The 23,227-nt window shown below is 39.4% G+C and overlaps 3 protein-coding genes across 4 annotated transcripts in view; 2 read left to right on the top strand and 1 right to left on the bottom strand.

The window, feature by feature from the left end:
* Nucleotides 1–10,163: 10,163 nt before the first annotated feature.
* Nucleotides 10,164–11,798, bottom strand: LOC309708987 (transcription factor IIIA-like; the record flags this gene model as incomplete). The annotated part of the gene is made up of 1 exon (XM_082537404.1): nucleotides 10,164–11,798. One exon carries the CDS (start codon nucleotides 11,796–11,798, stop codon nucleotides 10,581–10,583), a length of 1,218 nt encoding a protein of 405 aa, XP_082393530.1. The 3' UTR covers nucleotides 10,164–10,580.
* On the top strand, nucleotides 11,753–17,079 carry yju2b (YJU2 splicing factor homolog B). Of its 2 annotated transcripts, none has more exons than XM_082537405.1 (10): nucleotides 11,753–11,857; nucleotides 12,555–12,604; nucleotides 12,716–12,769; nucleotides 12,860–12,942; nucleotides 13,458–13,513; nucleotides 13,615–13,675; nucleotides 13,840–13,982; nucleotides 14,240–14,412; nucleotides 15,620–15,758; nucleotides 15,887–17,079. In XM_082537405.1, the coding sequence occupies exons 2-10, from the start codon at nucleotides 12,602–12,604 to the stop codon at nucleotides 16,378–16,380; spliced, it is 1,206 nt and encodes a 401-aa protein (XP_082393531.1). In that variant the 5' UTR covers nucleotides 11,753–11,857; nucleotides 12,555–12,601; the 3' UTR covers nucleotides 16,381–17,079. The 2 variants fall into 2 exon arrangements, with proteins under 2 accessions (XP_082393531.1, XP_082393532.1); XM_082537406.1 differs by having other exon boundaries at nucleotides 11,795–11,850.
* Nucleotides 17,080–20,089: 3,010 nt separating this feature from the next.
* Nucleotides 20,090–23,227, top strand: part of LOC309708510 (venom factor-like) — a gene marked incomplete at its 5' end in the record, with an annotated part of 37,223 nt that continues 34,085 nt past the window's right edge. Inside the window, 6 exons of the mRNA XM_082536619.1 lie at nucleotides 20,090–20,169; nucleotides 20,259–20,276; nucleotides 20,395–20,430; nucleotides 21,578–21,616; nucleotides 21,925–22,114; nucleotides 22,826–22,991. Of these exons, the coding sequence (XP_082392745.1) occupies nucleotides 20,090–20,169; nucleotides 20,259–20,276; nucleotides 20,395–20,430; nucleotides 21,578–21,616; nucleotides 21,925–22,114; nucleotides 22,826–22,991 (529 nt within the window). The remainder of the gene's footprint in view (nucleotides 20,170–20,258; nucleotides 20,277–20,394; nucleotides 20,431–21,577; nucleotides 21,617–21,924; nucleotides 22,115–22,825; nucleotides 22,992–23,227) is intronic.

The following is a 23,227-nucleotide window of genomic DNA, read 5'->3' on the forward strand; positions in this document are numbered from 1 at the left end:
AAGGGGGGGTGAAGGGATGAGGCAAGGAGGTGTAGCGGGGAGACAGACACTAACCCGTTACTTGCCAACAGACTATCCTACTCACCTGAGCCTGACAGGGAGCGTAGGAGGGCAGGCGGGCGCTTGACCCAGAATTTGTCCTGTTGGGATTATCTAATTGATGTAAATCACTGGTTTATTGTTGAGATTCTCCCAGATGTTTTTCCAGAGGATGCTGGCCCCTAGCAATATGGATTCCCAAAGGCTCAGGGCTTCTTAAAAGCTCCTCAGTGGTGGACAGTGATGTCACTTTGGTAATGCTGAGAGGTATGTGCGACTGTGTGAATCAGTAGATATGCAGACAAGCAAATAGTCAAACATTCATAGATAGTAATTTATCCAAACATAAATACAGGGAATAACCAATGGAGGAAATGCATGAGAAGTGTTACGGGCTGAGAAATAAAAAAGACCTACTGAGTCATTGTGGAATGTCTCATATTTGGGCCCTCTTATGTTCTGCTTCTTGATTAAATGCAAGAGACGTGAAAATGTGAAACACATTAAGAATAACAAGAGGAGGCTATAATTAGAACATAACAGGGCTGCTTCAACAGACATTCCACATTGGGTGACTTCTCTTGAGCTGGTCTGTAAATTGAGGGATTTCACCAGCAATGTGTGGCTGACAAGTGGAATATGTAGAATGTGGATTATGTAACAGTTATAGGGCCCAAACAGGCAGTGCTATTGGAATTTCACGTTTTCATCAAAGTTCGTATTTGGGGGCAGTTTCTGCCAGCCGCATGCAGGGCGAACGCCCGATTGGTCCTTATTTAGCAAATGATCTTTATCATTCTGAAGATATGCAATCAGCTCAAATTCATTTGTAAGTTACCAAACTTTGTGCATTTATTTTGGCCTTTCTCTGTGCTTCCCACTAAAGATATTCTGCTTGGGACATCCATTATTAGAGATGGACTGAGGTGATGTGGAAAGCCTGTGCTCTAACGCTTCAAAATTCCTTTCGGAAAGTATATATATCATATTCTCTGGGCTAAAGCAAATTTAGCGAATTTAATGAACCCTAAAAAAATGTATCTAAATACAATGATTATTTACATACAGTACAGTATATAGGAGTATGTTTAGATGTGCCACTTTGAAGTTGCCTTGTTCAGTCCTGCATTTTTGAGTCCTCATTATCTCAAAAATCCAGCACTGAAAAACAAATAGTAAATAAACTGGTTCTTATACAGCACTTTTTACTCTACCTGAAGACTCAAAGCACTTTATACATCTTGCCTCATTTACACCCACTCATACAAGCACCTTCTGCTATGCTTTTAAGTGCTTTCTATCTATTATTCATAGACTTTGATACTCGAATGGATGCATTGGAGATAACTTGGGGATTGGATATGTTGTAGTTTCACTGCAAACCTAGTATCCGTGACATAGAGTAACAGAGACAGGCGTTGTTAATTTGGATGTTTTCTCCTAATTCTGCAAATTTTTTGACTAAACTTTGAAGGGTCATATCACCTTTTGGGATAAGTGGCTGGTCTAAACAGCAACATCTTATAAAAAGGTCTCCTTTTTATGACACAAGGCTCATATTGTATCCAAATTGTTTTCTAATATGAACATGGTCATATTTTATACACTTGGTAAATGTTTAATATGAGATTAAGAGAGTTAATGCCATGAAAATCCCAAATGAATGACAACATTATATTCAAAATATTGAACATGCACTACGGAAGTTGTGAGCATTCAGAAATGCTCTGAAAAATATAAGGCGAAGAAAAAGGCCTGTAAGTTTTCATTGCACGGCAGTAAAAATGTGCACAGACCCAATGCACTAAAGTTATTGTGAGCAGGTCAGGAGGAAACATTTTAAGTGCTTTTACACAGAATTAGCAGACGAGGAGTTTACATAATGTCCTTGTGTTTCGATTTTATTACTTCCCGCAGGACAGTCTGTACTCTCTGTTTTTATGTGAGCGTTTAAATGTTTAAAAACGGAATTAAACCAAATCTAGTTTAAATGTGGCGACTTCTACCTATAGAGAAATTAAACGAGAAGAAGACAAAATGATTAGTGGTAAACTTGTAACAGTCAGTTCAGGAGGAGCAAAAAATATGATATTATTTTATATTATATATTATTACATTTGCCTGAGTCTTCGATGAATAGACAAGGCTTTTACCATTAAAGAGCTTATTTAAAAATATACTCATTTTTCATTCAATCGAGAAATTTACTCAGGCTTCAAAGCCTGATCCTTGAAAGAATTATTGAAATTCCTGGCAATAATTTTTGTGGGCCATTATTAGTTCAAGACTTACGGATGAGTCCTCAGTAATTCATATCAACAGTGGTATAATAGATGAGAACTGGTGCTGTTTAATGCAGTAATAAATACACTTAAAATCTCTTTGGACACACTCATTTTGTCCAAAGGATTGAAGCCAGACCTCTAATATTAAGAAGACTCAGTAAAACTAATGTTCTTTCTGGTGATTGCTGTGTTGTAATTCTTGCTATCAGCACAGCACGATTTGCACGTCTTATCTTTTGTAATTCTTTAGCTCTTATTCTTTATGTATTTTGGTATGTGGAATTTAAATTTAAACATGAAAATGTCTGCAAAGTTCAGAAACTGGATTTGGGCATTAAAATGAATTCCTGATCTGGAGAAGAGAGTGTATGACCAACAATCACTGAACTGATGTGGATAAATCAACAGGCTCGCTCACATCTGACACCAGGAGTCTTATTTGTACGCAGACCCTCTCCCCCTCATTATGACCATATTTGTCACACGTGGTAAGTGATGTTCCACTTTTTAGTTACATAATAACACTTGCTGCTTCCATCTTCTGATGAAAACCATTGAATGCGATTGAAAAACAAACAATTTCTTTTAAAACCAAAGGTGAAAGGTTAAATCTTTCTCATATGACTAAATTGCCATATGGATTCAGGACTTGGAACAGGACCAGTCAAGTAGAGAAAAACACCACAATACCACAGCTAGACACCACTTAAATGTGTCCAGCCATTCTTGCTTATCTTTTTTGGTCTTATTGTAAATGTATATGTAGCCTGGACAAAACTTTCAGTTGGCTGTCCTCAGAATATTAAGACCTTTATTACAGAAAGCTTCCATTTCCCAGCTATTTGCATAGAAAACCAGAAAACAAAAGGGCAAAGGACCCAACACATTCCTTCCACTTCTTAAAGAGACAGGAAGAGACAGGGAAAGGGGAGAAGGTGGTGGGAGAAATACAGTGGAGCAAGAGCAATCCTTTTGGATTACAGGGTGACGAGCCCGTCTGGAATTCCACTGTTGTCAAAAGACAGGAATGGAAAGAACGTGGCATCAGTTTCTGTAAATGAACAAAAACAGAAAAGATAGAAATCTGATGCTATTTATCAGACATCATCAAGCACACTGACTGATATTGTTCTAAAGTTAGAAACCCAGCATTTAAAGCAGTATCAAAACCTGTATGTCAAAATAAAACAAAGTAGGTTGATATCACTGTAAGTACTGTGCTTTTTTATATATATATATAATTTTGTGGATCCAATTGCTGATGTTTACACATGGTTTCTAATTTAGAAAAATTTCAAAAGAAATGAGTCAATGTCTCTAGCTGTTTTTAATGCACCACAGAGAACCAATGACCTGATGTAGAGCAGAGGTGCTTGAAACATCTCTTTCTTATTTGGTTGAATAAAACGGAGCCCTGCACTGTGCAAACTGTTACGCCCCACTTAAAAACGAAGGCAAACCTTGAATAGTTTTTTTCTTTTTTGTTTGCTTGTTTTCATCCCACTGCAAACACCTCTTGCCATTAAGGTCTTTTTCTACTTTGTAGGCAGGCTCTATGGAGTCCTGGAAAACTGAGTACACTTACTGCTTACATAGGAAATAAGATGGTAAGTCATGTGCTGATAATCACATTTACTCGATTAAATGATCTTCAGCAGTGTTAGCAGTTTTTGTCCGTTTGCTGTCCTGGAGCATTCAGGTGCGTTCTAACACAATGCCACAATATTCTCAGGAGTGGACGCCCCAGCAAATTCACCCCAAGATGTGCAATATCCGAAGAAACTGCAAAATAAACCCCAAGAGCTTCATCTCAGTTCATGAAGGTTCATGAGAGTACAATTAGAACAAGACTGAACAAGTATGCCTTATTCAGACAAATCCTTTTTAAAATGAATATGTCAGCATAGCTTTGTTTTGGAGAGTTTCATCTGAACTAACTAAAAGACTTCTTGAACAATGTCCTTTGGACAGACGAGGCCAAAATGAAGATGTCTGGAGATAATGCACATTCCCACGTTTGGTGAAAACCAAACACAACAGATCAGCACAAACACCTCATACAAACTGTCAGCACAGTGGCATGGTCAGTTGGGTTTATTTTGCAGACACAGGACCTGGGAACCTTGCACTCATCGAGTCAACCATGAACTCCTCTGTATGCCAGAGTATTGTAGAATCAAATGTAAGGCCATCTGTATGACAGGTAAAACTTGGTCAAGTTGTCATTGTCCTGCATGCAGCATGACAACAATCCTAAACACAGGAAATCTACAATCTACATCTTTCCAATAAGCCATGGCCACTGGTCATGTACTGGTGGCCTCTTCAAATCCAAAAACAATGCTTGCCTGTATTTTTCTATTTTCTTTAGACTGGCCTAATTTTGCAGAGGCCACATTACAGCTTCTTTGACTTCTAGGTTTTTAATAAACTGTCTGGTTCCTGGCCTACTTTTACATTTGCAAAGCATTGTAAATCCTTAAAGTGAAAATCACTGCCCTCCATAACACTTTGCCTCTGCATTCCTACATGCTGAGCACCTTGTTTTTTGTATCTTGTGAAGCACATGCATACAATCAAAGATATATTTCCTTTAGAGTGTACTGGTTCCTTAGTGTCTGTCCATTCAACAATGAGGAAAATTATCCTACCTGGGTAAGGAGAGGCATTAAACATTTGATTGTGATACTCCTACCTCCTTCACTAAGCAAGTGCAGTGGACCTAAAGTCTTCTTCCTGTCATATATTCTACATTTTCTCCTAATGACACTTGAAATTGCTGTTACCTGTTAATTTTATATGCAAGTGGGCTTTTAGAAAAACTAGAACAAGTCAAATTGTGAGAAATTGTCTCAGTATGTGGGAAAATGTTGTACAGTCCAACACGAAGAAAGACACCTCATTGCCCTACAATACACTCCATGCTGTAGCAGGTTAAAGGATGGACTCAGAGATGCTTTTATGTGGTTATTAGTTTTTTAGCCTAAACCAATTGTTAGTACCAAAGCGAGTTTAGTCACCAAGGTTTTTTTAAATTGTAACACTTCTTAAATTATACAAATTATACTTTTTTTGTGCTTTTTGTATCAACTGACTGAATATACTCACATAGTGTGCTTCTAATATATAATTATCCACAATCTAACTACATTTTCAAGTATCAGTGAAGTGTTGAGTTACAAATACAAGTTTGTATAGCAGTTACCTTTAAACCAGTGCCATCAGCCTATAATCATGTTCAGACAGAAACTGGGATAACTGTGGCCTTGCAAAAACTGATTTGATGAAGTTCACCATCATACATGTAATGGGGAAAGTTTTTTAATACACAGTGTGCAGTGTAGGTTTCAAAACCTACAAACACAACAACCCCTGCCCCCAAAACAGAGAAACTAATGTTCATCAAAGAAAAAGAGTGTGATTCCATTTCAAAGTAAGAGCGTGTGTATTATATTGCATCTGTGTGTTGATGACTGCAGAGCTATCACAGGGTTTTGCAGTTGTGTCATCCAAGAAGAATTAGTTCTACATGATGAATTTGGCTTTTATCACTCTAATAGTCATGTAGGAAGCTCTTAAAATAGGAACTGATAACAGGACATGTTACACTCATATTTTTAGTATTTATTTATTTATTGTCATTGTCAAGGACAATGAAATTGCGTTTGGGGCTTCCATACAACCCAAAAAAAAGAAGAAAATAATAAATACCCCTTAAAACCCAAGTGTACATATTTAACCCAGTGTGACTCCAATGCAATAAGACAATCCTTAGCAATAATGTTCGTAGAAATTCAGACAAAGACCTGAGAAACATGACAAAATACAACAATGCAACCCATTCAATATTATTGTACTGTGAGATATGATATCAGATATGATAGTTATCTATTTAAGAAAGGGGGGGGGGGGGGGGCAGGAGGGGGAAGAGAATAAAGATATGATGCACCAATGCAGACCAGTTCATTGCTATTAAGAAGTTTGATATGGCTATTGTCCGTGAGAGGGGGGCAGAGAGTTCAGGAGCCTCACAGCCTGTGGATACAGGCTGTTGGCCAGTCTGGATGTTCTGGCCTGTATAGACCTGTACCTTCTCCCTGAGGGCAGCAGATGGAAAAGGTGGCGCGCAGGGTGATGTTGGTCCCGCAGGATACTGTGCACCCTCCTCAGACAGCGAGTGGGGAAGATATTACTAATCTCTGGCAGACTTGTTCCAATAATTCTGCCAGCTTCTTTCACCACCCGCTGGAGTGCTTGCTGATCGGCCTTGGTGCAGCTGGGGAACCACACTAGAAATCCATACGTCAGAACGCTGCTGATGGCACAGTTGTAGAAGTTCAACATCAGAGATCTGGGAATGTGTGCGCTCCGCAGTCTCCTCAGGTAGTAGAGGCGCTGTTGGGCCTTCCGTACAACTGAGGTGATATGGTTGCCCCAGGACAGGTCCTCGGTCACAGTTACCCCCAAGAATTCTATGAATACTAATTGGCTGCAGTCTCTGGTGCATTCCTGGAGGAGCTGGTCAGACAGTCAGTCCATATAGGGCTCGTCTGAGCTGAGCGGGTCAGGAATGAAGGGAGCAGCCTTCCTGTAACTGGAAATATTCAGAGAGGATTTAGCCTTGGAATGTCAAACTTGCACGGAGCTTCTCCTATTCATGCCGTAAATCTGTTGGTCCAAGCGGAGACGCTCTATCGTTTGTCATCAAGGCACAAGAATGCACAGGGCTTCATTCCAGCTAATCTGAGCAGCAGGTGATTTCACACACACACACACACACACACACACACACACACACACACACACACACACACACACACACACCTCTCCTGTGATTGAGGCTGTGCAAGGTTGTTGGCATCAGCTGAAAACTCCTAGACCATGATGACACAGTGACATTTCACCTGTACGTGATAAGACAGGCAGGCAGTTCCATTATCATTGGCATTAATCTGCTCTTAGATTTTGGAACCTGGCTGCAGATATCTGCTCCTGTCCAAACACTCATCCAGTTTTCCCAAACGTGATGAATGGGGTGAGATAAAGTTCATACTGAACACAGGGTGTAGGATACTGCTGTTTTTCAACATTTTCAGGGTGTCTATTAGTAGCCAAAAGTTCAACTGAAGACCCCTTTGAATACCAACATACCAAAGTTGTCCATATTATTATGCTGTTGTCTGAGTCTGACTCTAAAACACCTTAAAAATACAGAGACCGACTTCAGAGATTTTCTCAATTTATTGTTAATCTCGCTTCTTCTGTTTCTGCAGACTGACATTCAGGTCGGTGAGCAAGATCTTCATCATCCTCAAGGCCTTTTCTGTGGCACTTTACCATCTTTAAGCTGGTTTTTAGACTTTGAAGTTAGAGAATGTAATCGGTTTTCACATAGAAAAAAAAGCTGGAACTGTAGAGCACCAAAGTTGCATCACGATGCAAAGCCTTTTAAACAAATTAGTACTCAAGGCTTTTTATTATTAGATGTAATTAATATATTTTTAAGACTTCTGGGATACCTGCACACAGCTGAAACTTAGAAACACTTCTAAAGCAAAACGGAATATAATTCATTTATTGTATTTTATAGACAGGCGTGTCCAGATGTTTTTATTGTTATGTTTAGCCATGTAGTGTCAGGGTGAAAGTTTCGTTTTCATTCCTAAACTCTTTAAAGACTGGGATGTGAACAAAAATGCTAAACAGCAAGACATTATTTCCAAATAAATACCACTGTTATCATCACTGTGAAAAATTTAGTGTTTTAGATTATGCTGCAGTTCACAGGGTGAAATTCAAGTACATATTTAAGCACTTTCAAGGTCCCTTTTCAAGCTTTTTTCCAGCACCCCCCCCCCCCCCCCTTCAAAAAAGTGCATGTTTCAATTCGCATCACTTCTGTAAGACCATGTGAAAATTAAAACAAATCATCCCAGGTGAACTTAAATACCTTTGATCCCCTTTTGTTAAGACAGAAAAACACACCACACAAAAATACTGCAAAAGGACGGGCGCCTTATATACATAGTGTATAAACTCAAAATGCACATTTCACTTAAAAATTAAGATGTGAACAAATCAACTTGTTAGATATTCTTCTCCTGTTGAAAACCCCCCCAAAGAGAAATAAATAAGTCTTCTCATCAGATATTGATGAGAAATTCTTTCCTGTGTGACAGAAAATAGGAGACAGATGTTTGTTTGTTTTTTAAGTTAATTCCCAATAAAACTGTTTTATTGCTAACTACATTGCTGTCTGTATTATTGCTGAAGTCCTAAATGATCACCTTTAAAGTGTTTGTGCTAATAACATCATGTACAGTCAGACAGGCATGGAGAACAGCACTGACTGGGAGGCTTTGAACACATCACATAGTTCAATTCAACATATAAGACTTTAAGAATGCACAAGCATCTACTTAAAATCTATTGAATTTATCATCTGTCATATTATTATGTAGAATTCTAATGTATTTTGTTCATCTCCCTTAAATAAACAGGCAGCCTTAAAGTATGAAATATTCATATACAAACACACATAAATGTGTGAACTGTCTGAGCGGCTGATAGTGCCCCACAGGCCTCAGTGTGAGCTTGAAGACATTTATAATGTTTAAGTAGTTTAATGTGTCGGTGCTGACGATAAACAGTTTGAATGAAACTTTGGTAGCACAGAAACAAGTGGCTATTCTTTGTGACCATATGGATCGGTCCCTCATATTACCATTATTTCACCCAAAGGCACCAAGTTAATACTCAAAAAAGCTGCAATACACACAAATATAAAAAGTACTTGGTGACAACTTTGCTTTTAGCGTCTAACCCTCTGGGGTCCAGGGAATAATTGGCCGTTTCTGACTACTTTTGGCCTCTATGTTTCACCTTTAAAAACTGTTTATCTTGCCAATCTGTTATTTACTCATTTTGACATACTGTAAATATGTAAATATTGTGCATAAAACATGAGTAGAAAGTGATATTTTTGACTGTAAAAACCACAAGCATGTTTAACGAATCATTTTCATAACTTGAAATGCAAATAGAAACTGTACATTTTTTAAAAATGTGCACAAGTTTTGCAAACAACAAAGTTATATGGTACTATTTACCTAAAAATGCAGCCAAGGCTCAGACGTTTTTTATATAACCATTTAAAACTATTTACAGAACAATCAGGTGTTCTACATCAAAGAAGAAGGCACACAAATTATTTATGCAACTCCAAAAAATAGTCTGTGTCCACTATAACACAGATGAGAACAGCACAGGGATAAACCTGCAGGTCTGACAGCAGGTGTGTCACTCAGCGTTTACACTGCAATCTGCCTTTGGTGGCTTTAAGGCAGCAACTGTGACGTTCACTAGTAGAACTGACACACAAAACAAAACGACGACTACACTACACACTAACCACACAAGACAACACACTAAAAGAGACTCCAAACACGGTAAACGTCACAAATCTCTCAGGTTTCAAAACTCTTGCTCTCTCTCTCTCTCTCGCCGGTCACTCCTAAAACTTCCCCCTCTTCCCAAACAACCAGATGCCACATGTTGCCATATCATTTTTGATTGGTCAACACGGCACATTTTTCCACCACATCTGAAATTCAAGCACTTTTCAAACCTTGAAAAGACAACATTGAAATTCAAGCATTTTCAAGGATTTCAAGCACCCGTACGAACCCTGAGTTCAAAGGATTTGAAGACTGTTTTATTATTAGTCTTAAGACTTGAATTACCAACAGATAAATGTCAACACCGAGCTCTGCATTTTAGTTGTACTGAACTCCTGGACAGGTTATATTATGACCCACTTATTTAAATGAACATATAAGAGCACTCAAGAAAAACAAATACATTCCACAGGTTTTATTGAAATACTGTCATTATGTAGTAACAAAACACCCATCACATTTTTTCAAGTTTTATACAGTAAAAAAAAATATTTTCTTAAATACAAACACCAAACATAAATAACTGAATGGCTCTGGGGAAAAACAAAACAGTGTAATGTTTTTCTACAATGAAACACTGCAGCGGACATAACCCAGAGGACAGACAACCAGGATCACGTTCCACTTCTTCATTCTGAATTCCCTTTCCGAAAGACTGTAAATTATAATGAATCAACCAATGACCAGTGTTCAACACCAAGACTCCCAACAACCATGTCACAAATAATATATATTATAAATGCTCTGTTAAAAGTGCCTGCTGTCCACACAAAACTGGGGTGCTCCTCTTCATTTGACGCTACACTGATAATGGTGTAGCCAGGGTGTTTGTAAGTCCCTGCCTGTCCACAGCAGGGCTGCACAGCAAGGATGCGTCCTGTAGGAGAGACACCAGCTCAAAAGGGCCAGGCTGGTCAGCTTTCTCTTGTGAAGACTGTCTATGCGCTGCATGTTCGGGTTGCATTTTGTAGACCACTCTCTTTGTTTCACAGTAACCGCTTAACCTCGAAGCAAGAGATCTTTTGGCTCTTGGCTTCTTCAGCTTCTTCCTCTGTGGGTCGTGGACGACGCTGTGACGCTGGAGGCTCTGGTTCATGGCGAACGTCTTCCCACAGCCGGCATGGGTGCAGACGAAGGGTCGGTGCTCCTCGTGGAAGGAGCTGATGTGGCTCTGCAGGTTGAAGGCAGTGGTGAACGACCTGTCACAGGTATCCCTGGGACATTTGAGGACCACTCTCATTTCAGAGTGGATGTGCTGATGCTGCTGCAGAAACCAGGTGTCCCTGAACACTCGGCTACACTGCTCACACTTCAGGGTGACTCTATGCTGCTCCTTCCTGTGCTTCAGGTACTCGGTCCAGGTCTTCCCCGTGAAGACACAGCTCTCCTCTTTGCAGGGGTACCCTCTGTGGACCTTCTCGTGACGCTTCAGTTTGCTGGGGAAGCTGAATCGCATCTGGCAGCCTTCATAAGTGCACTGATAAGGGGGCAGCTGAGTGTGCTGCTCACACATGTGAGATTTGAGCTGTTTGTTCTTCTTGAACTCGAGGCCGCAGCCCTCAAACCTGCAGACGTATTTCCTCGGCTCCAGGCAGTGGATGCGGCCGATGTGTCGGGCCCGGTTTGCGTTGGTGGTGAAGGCCTCCGCGCAGCCGTCCACGGTGCACCGGAAAGGCTTCTCTCCGCTGTGACTGAGCTCGTGCCTCGCTAGGTGGTACTTACTACAGAACGCCTTACTGCAGCCGTCGCGCTCGCACGAGTAAGGCTTCACCCCCGTGTGCTTACACAAGTGAGCGTCCAGTTTCCACTGTTTGTTGTAGGCAGCCGAGCAGCCGCTAAACGAACAGATATAACGTTTGTATGAGTCCACTTTCGCTTCCATTTCTGCGGCATTGACAGGCGAATTGTTTTTAGCTCGCTCAAAAACACGTTTTTTCTCCCGATACCGGCGCTTCCCAGAGGGCTTTTCGACGTGACGCCACTTCCGATGCCAGGAAATTACGTCTTCATTACCCATCAACCCTCTGATGTTGTTGTTGTGCAGCAGCAGTACAAACGGCAGTTCCAAGGTTGTTTGTGAGTATACCTTAGATTTTCGTCCACGAGTAATCACAGCTGTTGGATCTTTCAAATGTCACTGCAGTGATTTTTTATTTATGGATGTTTTTGTGTTCACGTTCTTCTCATTCACGCTAGTAGCAGGCGCTAACATTAAGTAGCAAGCTAGCTTTGCTAAGGCTACGTAGCCTTCGGCCAGCTTGCGATAGCTCATCCTCTCCAGCAATTTGTCAAAATACCCTTTGATATAGTGTTTAATGTACACGACACTAGTGTAACAGAAATGCTTTCAGTGTTCACGTGCTCTTTAACAAACTAATTTCGACGTTTTGCGCTTCGAAGACAGTTGGTTTCTTTTGTTATACATCCGAATCAGAGCTTCATTTTGTCTTTAGCTGTTTGTTAAAAGATTACTGGGCTATTTGTTTCAACGTGCTTTCAGATGAAATCAGTTTCACCAGCTTTTGAAATATTAGGTAGCGAGGTGCGGTGTTTTATGCTGTCTGTGGTTTAGAAGATACTCGGGGAGTGAAACTACGATAACATATGCAAAGCTATGTGTTCCTTGCGAAATCAGTATGTTTCCTAACTTACAGGATACTTTTCAAATATTCTTAAAAATAATTAAGGAGGGCGCTTAAATTGCTACAATGAAAGGTACATTAACCTTACTGTTACAGTGTGGTGTCAATGACTGACCTTCTTTTTTTGTCAGGTGAAAAGGAGTGAGTTCACTCCTGGGGCAGCGTTCCAGTTGTCACAATGGTAAGCTTTAATTCAGCTGTTTCCAGGGATGCACACAATTGGAAATACTAGCTAAAGAATAATAGTTTGTATTCTTTATTAATAAAGTCTTCTGCATTGTTTTCTTGACAGGGTGAAAGAAAGGGAACAAACAAGTATTATCCTCCAGATTTTGATCCGGCCAAGGTATGTTAGATCACACAAACTTTATGGGTGTCAGTTGTTTTAATTTTACTTTTTTGCACGGCTTACATTTTTATCATTCGTTATCTTTAGCATGGATCCCTCAACGGCTACCATAAGACCCACGCCCTGCGTGAGAGAGCCCGGAAACTGTCCCAGGGCATCCTCATTATCAGGTTAGTGCACACTTGTAGAGTAGTAATGAACTGAGGCCGGAGATGGGAAATTATTACATTTTCAGTCTTGTATGAGTTACCGTCCACAAAAATATTTGTACATTCAAATGACAGACGCCACAGTATAGCTGTGGCTTCATGAATGATATTCTACCACCACCATCACCATATGATTAAAAATAAGAAAAATGATACATGTACGTGTATATGTGTATTATATAGTTATTAGAGTTTTGTGTGTTTTTGATTAGTATTCATTTTTGTTTGGCTTTTTCTCCAGCTTTAGCTTTTTTCTGTCTAGAATTGTATGGATTTAATTTTATTGTTTTATAATAACTTATTATCATTTTTGTGTTAAATTACAGAAAATAGCCAAATGGTGAATCTATTAAAATAAAGCGTTTCCTTTTAATGGCAGAAACATTGAACAGAACCTGGAGCTTTTGTATATAAGGGTTTTTCTTTAAAACTCACCCAAATTACATGTTTTAATGATCTATTTTGGTTCCATCAAGGTTTGAGATGCCTTACAACATCTGGTGTGATGGCTGCAAAAATCACATTGGCATGGGTAAGTTTGGAATGAATGAATGATAAGATTGTATCATTTTTTTTTGAGGTACAATCAGTCCTGCTTTTCATTTCCACAACACTGATGTGTTGTTTGCACAGGGGTTCGGTACAACGCGGAGAAGAAGAAAGTGGGGAACTATTACACCACGCCAATTTACAGGTAAACGGGGGATCAGGTCAGCTGTTAAAAGAAAAAGCTTTTGCTGTTGTGCAAACTTTAAATCAGAACTATAAACGTGTGTGTTTGTATGCTGCACTTTACAGTATCACAGTAAAATTCATCTTGAAGCTGTCCTCGAATTAAAATCTTGTTTCCTTAACCAGATTTCGGATGAAGTGCCATCTCTGTGTGAACTACATTGAGATGCAGACAGACCCAGCCACTTGTGACTATGTCATAGTAAGCGGGGCTCGCAGGAAGGAGGAGCGCTGGGACATGGCTGAGAATGAACAGATTCTCACTACAGGTAACACAGTTGTGGCTTTTACAAACAAATAAATGGTTTGGTCAGTGCTCTTACCTGCACTGTGTGTAAATATTATGCACAAAATAATCATTTTTCTGTGTTGGACAGAATCATATAGACAGCACATATCACATCAAAAGACATCTCCACAAATGGTTGTTTGAATACTTGATGTAATCTGATGTCATTTTTACAAAAAAAGTGCTTGTTTGTTGCTACTCGATACAATGTAACTTTCCTTGTTCCTCTTTGGACAGAGCGGGCAGAGAAGGAGAAGCTGGAGACGGATGCCATGTACAAACTGGACCACGGTGGGAAAGACAAGGAGAAGCTAAAAAAGGCTCTGCCGTCTCTGTCAGAGATCCAGGACTATCAGGCCGGGAAGAAGGATGACTTCCAGCTCAACAGCACCCTCCGTAGGAAATTCAGAGTAAGATATTGACATCCTTTTGGCCATTGCAGTAATACTACTTTTCTCATTTGCTTAGACATTCAGAAGTAACATTTTCTAAATGTTTCACTCAGGCCTAAAATTAAGGTCGGTGGCTGGAATGACACCCTTTGCTTGCAGAAAACATTAAGACATTATAAAATAAAGTACACCATTGTAAATTATTATTATATTTTCACTCAGTCATTACACATTTCAAAAGAAAAATACAACACATGCCAGTAAAACTTTAATGTCTGCTGTGTTAATTTATAATGCATAGAATATAGCATGTTTCAAATGAAAAGCTAAATCTTGTTGCCCCCTACAGCGGCACTTTTCATATTTTCTTTTGTGTGTTTTCAAAAAAATCAAGCATTTTCTTCATTTATTTTAGTCACGTGTCTGTGAACTGATATTCACATTAAAGACCTAAACTACTGCTAGTGAAAATAAAATATGCATGTAACTGCATTTTCCTCAACACTCTCTGTAATAGTCTTTTACTCATCCTTTTACATACCTTTGTGTTATCACGGGCCTAGACGTCTGTCAGCGACCCCACCAGGCAGCCTCTGGACATCAGGACCAAAATGTTCGTTCTCTGGCTGGTTGCTGTGGGTTTCTGGCTGTCACTGTAAAGTTGTCCAGAAAGCGGGTGCTGTACAAACTTTAGTGCTCATAGTTTGTAGGATTGCCCACTGTCCCACAGAACTTTAAAATTGACAGTTTTCATTGTTAAAACAAAATTTGTGCCCCACTGCTGAAGCCAGCATGTTTCAAAGGACACAACTTTTACTGTAAAGGTAAACAAGCTTCATTTCCAGTTTGCATGACACTTTGGGGTGTTTTACTACTGCTAGTTGGCGAATGCTTATACATAAGTCTGCGCCTTTCCTATAAACCATGGCTGACTGTGGCAATCTGCTACTGACTGAAGTAATCACAGACAGGTTTTCAGTGCAACAGCTTACACTTGTTTGAAGTGTACGGTGTTGCACAGACCAACAGGAGTCAACCTATAGTACTCTCAGCTGGTCAGGGAATACACATTCCTGTATTTGGTGGTTGCCAGGCAGCTACTACCTAGTCTCTAGGCCTGTGTGACTGGATTTTGTTTTCAAATTTTCCTTCAAGCTCTGGATTTTAATGACAAAATTAAAAGTTTCATACAATGTCTTCCTTGTCGTGTTGCTTGGCTGTATAGGAAGAGAAGAAAGTTCTGGCTGATCAGGAGGAGAAGGATAATGCGGTGAGGATGAGAACCAACTTATCCATCCCACTGTTACCAGAGAAGGAGGAGGATAAGAAACTGGCAGCACTACTTACCTACCAGGCACCTGACTGTAAGCAACATATTTTGTCACAAGTATATAAATTTAAAGAGCGTATAGTGAATTATTTACCGTCTCACTTTGAAAATGTCTGAAATCCTTTACAATTTCTGCATCATTTTCTCCTCATTTCCGATTAGCATATGAGGACAAACAGCAGAGCAAAAGGAAGGAGATCGCCTCTCGTTCATGGTTTAACTCTGCGTCAACACCACCAGGTGGTGCTGCAGGCAGCCTGCTCCATAAGCTTGGACTCCAAGGGAAAGAAATAGCTGTGGCCAAAGCCCTGGGTTCCTCACACAGTCCTTTAATCCGCAAACGGACATCACAGTCTGGAAACAAGACTGAACAGTGTGCCACCATCACCCGCAGAAAGTCACACCATGATGTCAGCACAAGCGATGGGGACATTTCATTGGCCACACCCACAGTGGAAACCCCATGTATAGTATCGGAACAAATGGTTCAGAATGAGACAAATGGTGATGGTTTCAAGGAAGTACATATCAGACCTACAGAGGAAGCAGACAAAAAACTGACAAATGGAAAGGTGGAGGACCGGAGTAAATGCTCAGGAGGAGTCACATCTCTGGTGGCAGACTACAGTGACTCGGATTCAGAGTCTGGACAGTGAGACTGAATGATAAATGGGACACTTTGTGTTTTCAGTGAAGAGTCACAAGAAAAATGGAGATAAAAACAAACTGTAGATATTTGTCACAGCTGCAGACGTCTAACATATGCTTCTTTTATCTGCTGAAGTAATAGTGCTGCATTCATCTTTAAGATCTGTGTGGCCTGCAGATTACAGTGTCATGTGTGAATGTGTTGGAAAAAATGTTTAGAACTTGACCCAGCATATGGTATTTGGTTATCTAATCTACATCCCTCAGATTCCCAAACATGTGTCCCAGTAATAAAACAGCCAAAAAGCTTGTAAAATTAAATGTCAACTGCTTCATCTAGTATTGCTGCATTTTTGTTTAAATTTTAGTTCAGTATGTTGGCTCAAAGTGTTGAAATTATCCATCCACAGTAGAATAACTTGTACCAGATGCAAAGTTCATTTTTATCACAGGCCTGAGGGGTTTACTGCAAAGGAGCTTCAACACAGCCGGTCCTTTGACTTCGGCTGGCTTTACAAATCCCAGCTGAAGATAATCACAGTCACAAGTGTGGTTACCAGCCAGGTTTTCTGATTCAGACTTTGTGTGCACTCACACAAAAAGGGGCACAAAATGATCTCTATGAGCGCTGCCTACTCCAATCGTTGATGTTATCAGATGATGATGAAACAGGGATTACAAATGAATAAAGAATATAAGAAACAGAACACTGTTGCAATAACATAGGAAATGAATACTGCAGAAAATCATTGCTCTTAGGATTTAACCTGCAAAGTGGAAAGTAATTATTTGTAGATCATTATTTTATCGCTAATTCTCAGTATTGGAGTTTATTTTTAAAGTGACAGCTGCACATTGGCGCTCTGAAGCTTTAAAGTGGATACATTTCAACATTAAAGGTTAATGTAGGCGCTGTGGTGAAATCCCTGTAGTTTATTGCCAGATTGAAAAGCAATTAATTTTATTGATTTATCTTTGGTGATAAACACCCAGATCAGTTTGCTGCTCTAGTAGCTGCAATTACAGCAGTGTAAAAAAACCCCTTAGCAGCAGATTCAAAGTATATGTCAATGAGGTGTGAGACCATATGTAGACTTGGGAGGTTGTTAAATACTTTCATGAAATAAAGAAACTTAAAAAAAAAGCTTGAGTAATTGTCAGCATATACATGCCATGTCTGAAAGCGTTGGTGTATGAGTGAGCATGTGCCAACACCAAAAACCAAAATGCTTTGTTAACCAAGCAGCACCCATTAGGAAAAGAAAGGAGGCCCTGGCAGGGCTTCTTTATAGAGCGTCTTAGCCTGACCTGCTCATTTCCATAAAACAGTTCCTACAAACCTGGACAACTACAGGGAGTGCAGAATTATTAGGCAAGTTGTATTTTTGAGGAATAATTCTATTATTGAACAACAACCATGTTCTCAATGAACCCAAAAAACTCATTAATATCAAAGCTGAATGTTTTTGGAAGTAGTTTTTAGTTTCAGCTATTTTAGGGGGATATCTGTGTGTGCAGGTGACTATTACTGTGCATAATTATTAGGCAACTTAACAAAAAACAAATATATACCCATTTCAATTATTTATTTTTACCAGTGAAACCAATATAACATCTCCACATTCACAAATATACATTTCTGACATTCAAAAACAAAACAAAAACAAATCAGCCACCAATATAGCCACCTTTCTTTGCAAGGACACTCAAAAGCCTGCCATCCATGGATTCTGTCAGTGTTTTGATCTGTTCACCATCAACATTGCGTGCAGCAGCAACCACAGCCTCCCAGACACTGTTCAGAGAGGTGTACTGTTTTCCCTCCTTGTAAATCTCACATTTGATGATGGACCACAGGTTCTCAATGGGGTTCAGATCAGGTGAACAAGGAGGCCATGTCATTAGTTTTTCTTCTTTTATACCCTTTCTTGCCAGCCACGCTGTGGAGTACTTGGACGCGTGTGATGGAGCATTGTCCTGCATGAAAATCATGTTTTTCTTGAAGGATGCAGACTTCTTCCTGTACCACTGCTTGAAGAAGGTGTCTTCCAGAAACTGGCAGTAGGACTGGGAGTTGAGCTTGACTCCATCCTCAACCCGAAAAGGCCCCACAAGCTCATCTTTGATGATACCAGCCCAAACCAGTACTCCACCTCCACCTTGCTGGCGTCTGAGTCGGACTGGAGCTCTCTGCCCTTTACCAATCCAGCCACGGGCCCATCCATCTGGCCCATCAAGACTCACTCTCATTTCATCAGTCCATAAAACCTTAGAAAAACCAGTCTTGAGATATTTCTTGGCCCAGTCTTGACGTTTCAGCTTGTGTGTCTTGTTCAGTGGTGGTCGTCTTTCAGCCTTTCTTACCTTGGCCATGTCTCTGAGTATTGCACACCTTGTGCTTTTGGGCACTCCAGTGATGTTGCAGCTCTGAAATATGGCCAAACTGGTGGCAAGTGGCATCTTGGCAGCTGCACGCTTGACTTTTCTCAGTTCATGGGCAGTTATTTTGCTCCTTGGTTTTTTCCACACGCTTCTTGCGACCCTGTTGACTATTTTGAATGAAACGCTTGATTGTTCGATGATCATGCTTCAGAAGCTTTGCAATTTTGAGACTGCTGCATCCCTCTGCAAGATATCTCACTATTTTTGACTTTTCTGAGCCTGTCAAGTCCTTCTTTTGACCCATTTTGCCAAAGGAAAGGATGTTGCCTAATAATTATGCACACCTGATATAGGGTGTTGATGTCATTAGACCACACCCCTTCTCATTACAGAGATTCACATCACCTAATATGCTTAATTGGTAGTAGGCTTTCGAGCCTATACAGCTTGGAGTAAGACAACATGCATGGAGAGGATGATGTGGACAAAATACTCATTTGCCTAATAATTCTGCACTCCCTGTATTGACATTATAAATAAACCTAACACATGTAACATATGCATTTTACAGATTTTTTATTCATAATCAATCTCACTGCCAAGCATGTTGATATATGCTCAAACCGCTTCCATCTCCAGACTCAGCTGTCTTGGATCCTAGCAGAGGAAGGAATACTGAAGAGGAACTAGTACAAAGCATATTAATGATACAGCTGTGACAAATGCCTGAGGGACACGGGACAAAGCATCTGCCATGACATTATCTTTGATATGCTGAATGTCCAAATTGTCAGACTGAAAGAAAGCCCACCAGATGAGCCTGTGATTTGGGTTCTTCATTGAGTTTAAACCTGATAGGAGTTGATATGTGACATCTGCATGCAGCTTAAATGGGTGATCCCAATGGGGCCAACATCTGAAACTGGGTCAGGTCCACCCACCAGTTGCTTGAAAAAAACAGACACAGATAACAAGAAAGCCAAGCCAGTGCTGTGTCAGTCACAAATAATACAACAACTTTACACATTTTCTTCATTACCACATGACTGCTGCGTGCACATTCAGTTGACAATGAAATGCACGGTTTGTGCTACTGCAACTTCCAGCTGAGCTTCATTCGTCATGTTAGTAAGTAAAATAAGTGAACTAAAAACAAAATGACCCTTTGCCCTGGTTAAGACCTCCCCATCATTCTTTGCCAAACAAGTCTATAGTTTGTTTTATTGATCAGCAGCTACATCCCTCCCCTTTCTATTGACTACAGTAGTTTTTGGGTCTCTCAAATTAGGTGACTGACTGGTAGCCATAGTCCACAGAAACTCCAAGACAATCGTTATGGTTCGACTGAAGCTACACAACATTTTATTCCTTGTACTTTTCTGCAACTCAAATGGACAATTTGACCATTCTAGGAGGTAAGAGGCTTTACTTACTCAGTACCTGCTGTGTGTTGGACATTACATCTTTGAGGTTTTGTATAATAATCGTGCTGTGATCTTTACAGGCATCCATGGAGGGACAGGTATGTATGTGTGTGCACAAACATGCTTACACAGGAGGTCTGTGAGCAAGAATCATATAGTACAGACAAGGTTAAGCCTCTGGTAGCTTCAGTTATTGTTTTTGAATCTCATCCCCAGATTTGTACCAATTGACCGATACTGGCATCTTCATGAGTAAGTAACCTTTGATGGATTCGGCCTAACAGAAAGCAAAATATGCATAAACTAAAAAAAGGAATAAGTTAAGAAATTAAGATGTGTTGATTCACTGTTTTTCTTTAACATGTATTTTAAAATATCAATTCATATTTATTACCCTCAATCTTTGGATATTTGCTCTCATTTCCTTATCAAACATATTCTCATCATGGTTTTGTGTGGCCTTTTCTGCTATAATGATTGAGAATTTCTTATGTCCCTTTTAAAAATATCATTAAGGCATGCTGTTTCTTATTCATTTGTTTTTTACATTTGTTATTGCAACTTGCATGTCATTATCCCCTCTCCGTTTTAATTGTAACCCTGTTAAGCCAGTCTGAAATAATTGCCAAAAATTTGCATTGTTTGAAAAGAGTTTATTGAACCTGGTGACATTTAAAGAAGAAGAAGAAATGAAATACTGTATATCAGTTTAAATTTGTATCATATTTGCTGCATGTGGCATATGTTTTGTGCAGTTTATTTATAACATGGTTTCTGCAGATGAGCACATGTGCTGACACACACACACACACACATCCCATACACAATTGTAACTGATTTGCAATATTACCAAGTACAGTTTTTCCTACTATGACAAAGAATTTTATTCTATTTTGTAGAGCACTTTATTCTATTGTATAAAGTATTTTATTCTTGTTGTATAGTGTGTTATTCTATTTTTTCTTATCCTATTCTATTGTGCTTTTCTTAACTTTTACTGATCTTAAACTTGTACTTTCTGCCGTGACCAAACAATTTCCCACCTGTGGGACTAATAAAGGTTTATCTTATCTTATCTTATCTTATCTTATCTTATCTTATCTTATCTTATCTTATCTTATTTCTTAAAATGAATTTTGTACAATTCATTTTTAATTAGGTTTTTTATTTAAGAAAAAAATCCCGCTGCTGATGCAGACGTCTCAAAATCTCACAAAATCTCATGCAACAAATATGGTACTTGGTATTACATAAGTAAATGTTCCCACACTGAAGATGAATAGAAAAATGCAGTGTCATGAGCCGTACATTGTTATATGTGCAAAATATGTTTTATCCGAGTCTCAGTTAGCAGCACTATGTGATGACTGAAATTAATACGTTTCCTCTTCATTTGTAGGAAAGAAAAACCACAGAAAACAATTAATCCTTCACCAAGGTACAGATGCTCACCAAATGCCTTCTCTTAATACATCAGTCAAACCAAATTGTATATTATGTTTACCAAAGTGTGTTCTATCTTTATTTGTTTTGTTTTTTTTTAATTTTATTACTCTGTTAGATATTCATATTTCATGCTTTGGCTTGTCGGTTCAAAATGAAATTGGTTTTTTGCTAGAATTGTTCACCAGAGTAACATAGGAGTGCTGAAATTGTATAACAGTGGTGCTGCAGTAGCCACAATAAAGACTGAACCACTGGTGACAGTAGTATTACTGAAATCCATGTTTTGTTGCTCTCCTCCAGGTTCGTTCTGCTGGCTCCAGATGTGCTGAGGACAGACAGCGATGAGAACATCTACTTACAGGCTGATAGTGTGTCTGACCCCATTGCTGTCTCCATCGTGATCCAGAACTTCAACGAGGCTGTCACGTTATTACAGGACTCAGTCACACTAAATCAGGCAAATGGATTCAGCACCCTCAAGCCTATACAGGTGACTCAGCAAGCTCATATTTAAGGTTACCCATTCAACTCAAACAGAGGATACGTGCACAAGTGTCATTTATCGGAAGCTACTAACCTACATCTGAAAAATGTGTGAACTATTTGTGATATGATGTTCACTAAATAGCCTCAAACAGTTACAAAAGGAGAAGTGCAAAATCTTAGATGTTGATTGTTTTTTCTTAAAATAAAAAGAAGTCATTCTCATTGTTGCATGCAGCCGCCTTCGCTCATATTTATTTATTGTTAGCTCATCCAGTCAAAGCACCAGTGAGCTAATGCGATGGTAAGACGTTGCCCCTCCTAAAATTCCCAAGAATTTGTCCCCCTGAGAGTCAGTTTGTTGTGGAACGAGATTAATTTGTACAGCTTGTCTTGGATATGAATGTTTGTGAACTTCCTTGACTTCTCAGTTAATTTAGGTTCTCACTACCTTGTGCCGTACAGGCAACCAGTGCCAACATAACTGTCTTTCTGTACTTCACACATTGTAGTAACCTGTCAACTGTAATGGATCCTGAGCAAAATCATCTTTGACATTCTGGTTGACAGAATGTAATCCAAACTGTTTCAAATTGAAATAAATGCTAAAGTCAAAGTGAATGAAAGAAATTAGAAATAAAATACTGATAAAATTCACTGACTGAGAGCAGCTTTTGAGAGTAACTGTCTTCTATATCACAATCACATCTCATCGCAGCTTTCCTCTGATTTACTGAATCGCGAAGAAAAGAAGAAGAAATTGGTGAATTTGAAAGTGACCTTTGGAGGTTTCCACGTTGAGAAGAGGCTATTGATGGTAACCTTTCACTCTGGGTACATCTTTATCCAGACAGACAAACCCATCTACAACCCAGGAGATACCGGTGAGAACAGAGGATATTCATTAAAACTTCAAAGAAAACTTCAAAATAAAGATGCGAACAATTAAAACAACTATAACATGACTAGACGAGATAGTTTTCAGGTTGAATCTTAAATAGCGTATTTGTTAAGGACTATTTTGAGATGATAGTGATAGTGGTTGCTAAAACGTTTCCAGTAGCAAAGATCATAAATAATAATTTTGTTTGACTGATTTAAAAGAAATGTCCACTTTCTT

The sequence above is a fragment of the Aulonocara stuartgranti genome, assembly GCF_965226115.1.
Source record: "Aulonocara stuartgranti genome assembly, chromosome: 6".
Classification (NCBI taxonomy): Eukaryota; Metazoa; Chordata; class Actinopteri; order Cichliformes; family Cichlidae; genus Aulonocara; species Aulonocara stuartgranti.

What these genes read in the sequence shown, in the direction of transcription:
- yju2b (XM_082537405.1), top strand. An exon ending in CCCTCCGTAGGAAATTCAGA is followed by an intron (nt 14,413 to 15,619) that starts GTAAGATATTGA and finishes TTGGCTGTATAG; the next exon opens with GAAGAGAAGAAAGTTCTGGC. An exon ending in TACCTACCAGGCACCTGACT is followed by an intron (nt 15,759 to 15,886) that starts GTAAGCAACATA and finishes ATTTCCGATTAG; the next exon opens with CATATGAGGACAAACAGCAG.